The 4,261-nt window shown below is 29.1% G+C and overlaps 1 protein-coding gene across 1 annotated transcript in view; it reads left to right on the top strand.

Moving 5' to 3' along the window:
* Positions 1–4,005: 4,005 nt before the first annotated feature.
* The window catches only part of LOC111703594 (uncharacterized), a 4,547-nt gene continuing 4,291 nt past the window's right edge, over positions 4,006–4,261 (top strand). Inside the window, exon 1 of the mRNA XM_023475580.1 lies at positions 4,006–4,020. Within this exon, the coding sequence (XP_023331348.1) occupies positions 4,006–4,020 (15 nt within the window). The remainder of the gene's footprint in view (positions 4,021–4,261) is intronic.

Raw genomic sequence — 4,261 nt, 5'->3', positions numbered from 1 at the left:
TCAAAGACGGTAGAATAGTAGAAGATAGGGCATTAGGAATTTATCCGAATAGTGTGTACGCTCTGTACACTTTTATATGACGTCATTGGCTTTAGTATTGGTTTTAAATTCAAACAATCAACATTAAAACTCTAGTTATCAAATAAATTAATCATTGTGGGTGCTAAAAATGGTGGGAAAATAATGACACGGATATAAACTTCTAAATTTGTTTTAATCAGTGATATGATTGGATGCTCTCCTGCTAAAATAAAGCTAAAATTGTGATTTTGTTACGCATCTCATTTGTATGAAAAATACCACATATTTTAAAACAAAATTTGTTAGCATGTCATTAAGTATAGTTTTGTTATAGTCTAAAGCAGAATTGTATGCCAGTAACGTGAGCAAAGCCCGAAAAAACCTTGGTTTTAAGTAGCCAAATTTTTTAAACCAATTACATTGCAATCTGTTTTAAAATTTAAAGTTTATCTAAAAAGATAATAAAGTTATGCATTTCTAACGGCAAATTATGTAAAAAACGCAAGTTTTTGGTGATGGAAATGCTTAAAAAGTCCTAAAATCTTTTTAAATTATAGAAAAGACGACATTCTTTGGCTTCTTATGGGACCCAATTGAGGCGTCTGGTTTTGCTTATAAATCCCAATGCCTACTCTTTATATTACAAAGCTCTTTGGTCTGTCCTATATATTGTAGTTTACACTGCTCACATGTCTTTAATACCATTTATAACAAATTAAATTTTTCTCAAAATCTACAAATAATGAATGAAGAAAGTAAACCAGAACATTTTAAAGATTGGCTAAATTTAATATAAAATTGTGGTTAATGAAAATCAGATAAAATATCAAATTCAAATATTATCCCTAGCTCGACTGGGTTTGAGAAATTGATAAAAAGATTTTTTTCTTTAAAAAAAGAGAGTTCGAGAATGGGAACTGCAAACATTTAACAATTAGACAAAATTTAGACATTTTTTCATAAATATAAACAAACAACTAAACTGGAATGTACTGCAGCATACAATTCTATGGTTACAATCAATATTCAGTGTCTATCTAACTATATCTATACTAATATTCAAATATTAACATGTTTAACCACCCCCAAGAAATACGATTACTCTATATATATAGCAAATAACCTGAGCATAACTAGATATGATAAACCATGCATTGTAATTAGATTGACTGCGGTTATATGGAACTCGATTGAATTAGAGCTTAACGAAACTAAATCTACAAATAAATAGTGGGCCAACCAATTAAAATAACCTACTCTGGTTAGGCGGGTCCAAACTACATAGTAAATTGTGATTTTACTTGTCTCGTGCATTGTAGTTGAATAGAAATATGAAATATGAAATATCTATTCATGTTAATCCTTTAAATATGTTGATTCAACTTAGATTACGCTGTAAACATGTGTGGAGATAGCTTAACTATGTTATATCTATCCTGGCTAATCTTGTAAATATGTACAATAAACTTTAACTGTGCGTTAGATACATAATATGATTCTCTTAATCATTTGATATAGATAACTGCATAGTAAATGTAATTACGTCAATTCACGTTAACTGTAATATAAGATATCTAAATAAAGTTAGTTTATATCTTGGTCTATTTTATTGCGTGAGGGTTTACAAATTCATTTTTATTATATAATTATAATGGTTAGTTTTTCTTCAATTTTTTTTTTTTCCAATGTGTATAAAGGGGTGTGGAGAGAGGGTGGAGAGGGCGGTGTAGAGAGGGGGTGGCAGCCTCGGTTTAAGTATAAATATCAACAAGTTAAAGTTTACAACCAGAGAACTACTGGGTGTAACAGGAGAATGGTAAGAGAGAAATGAATAGTATTTAATAAAACACTTTTCAAATTTCTTATTTTTAAGATTTTGGAATTCAAAAGAAAGTTTTTTCTTTTTTCTATATTTTGAAAAGCGAGTCTCTACACATACATATCAAATAGCAAATTTTGAGTTTATCGAAAAAGGAATTGAGTCTTTGCCACAAACTTTAATTTTGCAAACCTCAAACCTTTGTAACATGATTGGTTTAAACCTTTGATATTTAAAGCTTAGATTTTTTGATCTAGAAGAATTCATAGTTTGAAATATCTAAGGTCTACGACATTGGGTCGCAGAGATATAGGAATTTGAAAATCAGAGTTTATGGCAAACCTTAATTCTTTTGACAATTTTTTGTTCTTTTTATGGGTTATTAATTTTAGAAATAAAAAGATTTTTATAAAATGAGTAGTTTATTATAAGAAGTACACAAAATAGGAGTATTTATACTTACAAATAAACCATCATTATAACTAAAATAAAAATTTACAATTTGACTTATTAAACATATATTGCTCTCTTTCTCTCTTTCATACTCTTTTGTCGTTTTGCATAAAAAATTAAATGAAATTAAACTCTGTAAGATTGAAGATGATTAAATTACAGAAAAATTGATGGAACTGAAATTGAATAAACCGACCGTATCTCGCCTTTGTTAGTCCAGAGATGGAATTTAAAGAATTTGAGCCGCGGTTTAAATCTGCCAAAACCCGGTTTAAATTAAGCGCCGGCTTAAATCATAAAACATTTGATACAATTTTAAGTGGAACCAACCATATTTAAGCCGCGGCTTAAATTTAAACCGCCGCTCAAATTCTTTAAATTCGGCCACAGGGTGACTTTTATTGACATTCAGACATTAAAATCTTGTTAATTAAAATATCCAGATTTTCTAATTAGTGAGAATCAGTTTTAGAGCCTTTTTTCATTAAATGTACTAAATCTTTTGGTTTTAATTTTTTTCCCCTCGCTTGTAATTTTTAAATGAAAGAGAAAGTTGAGTTTATTTTGATACAAAAGTTCAGATTTATATCCTCTTCATCAGTTCAGATCTATCTATAGTTCAGATTTGTTCGATCTATCTATAGTTCAGATTTGTTCGAGCTATCTATAGTTCACATTTGATCGATCTATAGTTCAGATTTGTTCGATCTATCTAAAGTTAAGATTTGTTCGATCTATCTATAGTTCAGATTTGTTCAATCTATCTATAGTTCAGATTTGTTGATCTATCTATAGTTCAGTTTCGTTCGATCTATCTATAGTTCAGTTACGTTCAATCTATCTATAGTTCAGATTTGTTCCATCTATCTATAGTTCAGATTTGTTTGATCAATCTATAGTTCAGATTTGTTCGAGCTATCTATAGTTCAGTTTTGTTCGATCTATCTATAGTTCAGATTTGTTTCCTCACAGAACTCAAAAAGTATTGGTCTGTCGAGGCTGTTTAATTTTTTTTACAATTTTATTTAATGTTTGTGTCTGGTTGTTTAAAGAAAACAATTGCTTTACAATGAAAACGAAATCATACTTTAGAGGGACAAATCAATACAAATCGTGTATAATTGTAAATTCAATTCAAGTACAGTTTCATTATTCAAAACTTTCAAGAAGTGATTTTTTTTGGACAATCCTTAACGACAGAAGATCATTTGTTTCAGCCAACAAAGTTTCACACTCGTTTCTGTTTCCAAAGAACCGCTCTAATTAAGATCGTTAATTTCTTTGAACGGGAAATCCTGTTTGTTTGAAAAACGAACTTACTCCTCGTTAACGTAGCCCATGCATAACAAAACAAGATATGTCTTTCTTAATTTTTGGTATAAAATAAAACTAGAGGAGCAATGAGATCTCACAAAATCGTACCGATGCAATCTATTAATTGGAGTGATGGAATTATTAAATTGGCAATAATAATCTAAATCTTGTAAATCGTATTTTTGAGAAGGTGAAAGACGCATGTAAGAGACATTAGTTTAAAAATTAGCCTGTTTGGCCATACACGCTTACAGCCCACTTTTGTCGCATGCAGTACAGTGATAATCAGACAACAATAGAATGGGAAGACGACATTATAGCCTTACTTAAGTGTATTTGATGTTGTTACAAAGCATTTAGTTTTACAAGACACTTAATTTAATTACTAATTTAGTGAAATGGGCCTGTTTACAGTAATAATTTCTGTTTCTCATGCTTAATAGACTTTTTAAGGTTATAACTTGTTTCTAAAAGTCGTCTTCCTATTATAGAGTTTTCTGGTTATCACTTAAGTAAATCCTCTTTTTAAGTAATTTTTATTCTGCATATATTTAAAACTTTTTATCGAATTTAAATGTTCAAAGAAAATTAAATAATTTAGTCAAACTTTGAAAACTTTTGTTTTGTTAAAACTAAAACAATATTTAAATTCTT

Source organism: Eurytemora carolleeae, unplaced genomic scaffold (assembly GCF_000591075.1).
Source record: "Eurytemora carolleeae unplaced genomic scaffold, Eaff_2.0 scaffold380, whole genome shotgun sequence".
In the NCBI taxonomy this organism is placed as follows: Eukaryota; Metazoa; Arthropoda; class Copepoda; order Calanoida; family Temoridae; genus Eurytemora; species Eurytemora carolleeae.
The sequence above is the reverse complement of the archived record's forward strand: the minus strand, read 5'-3'. Positions and strand labels throughout refer to the sequence as shown.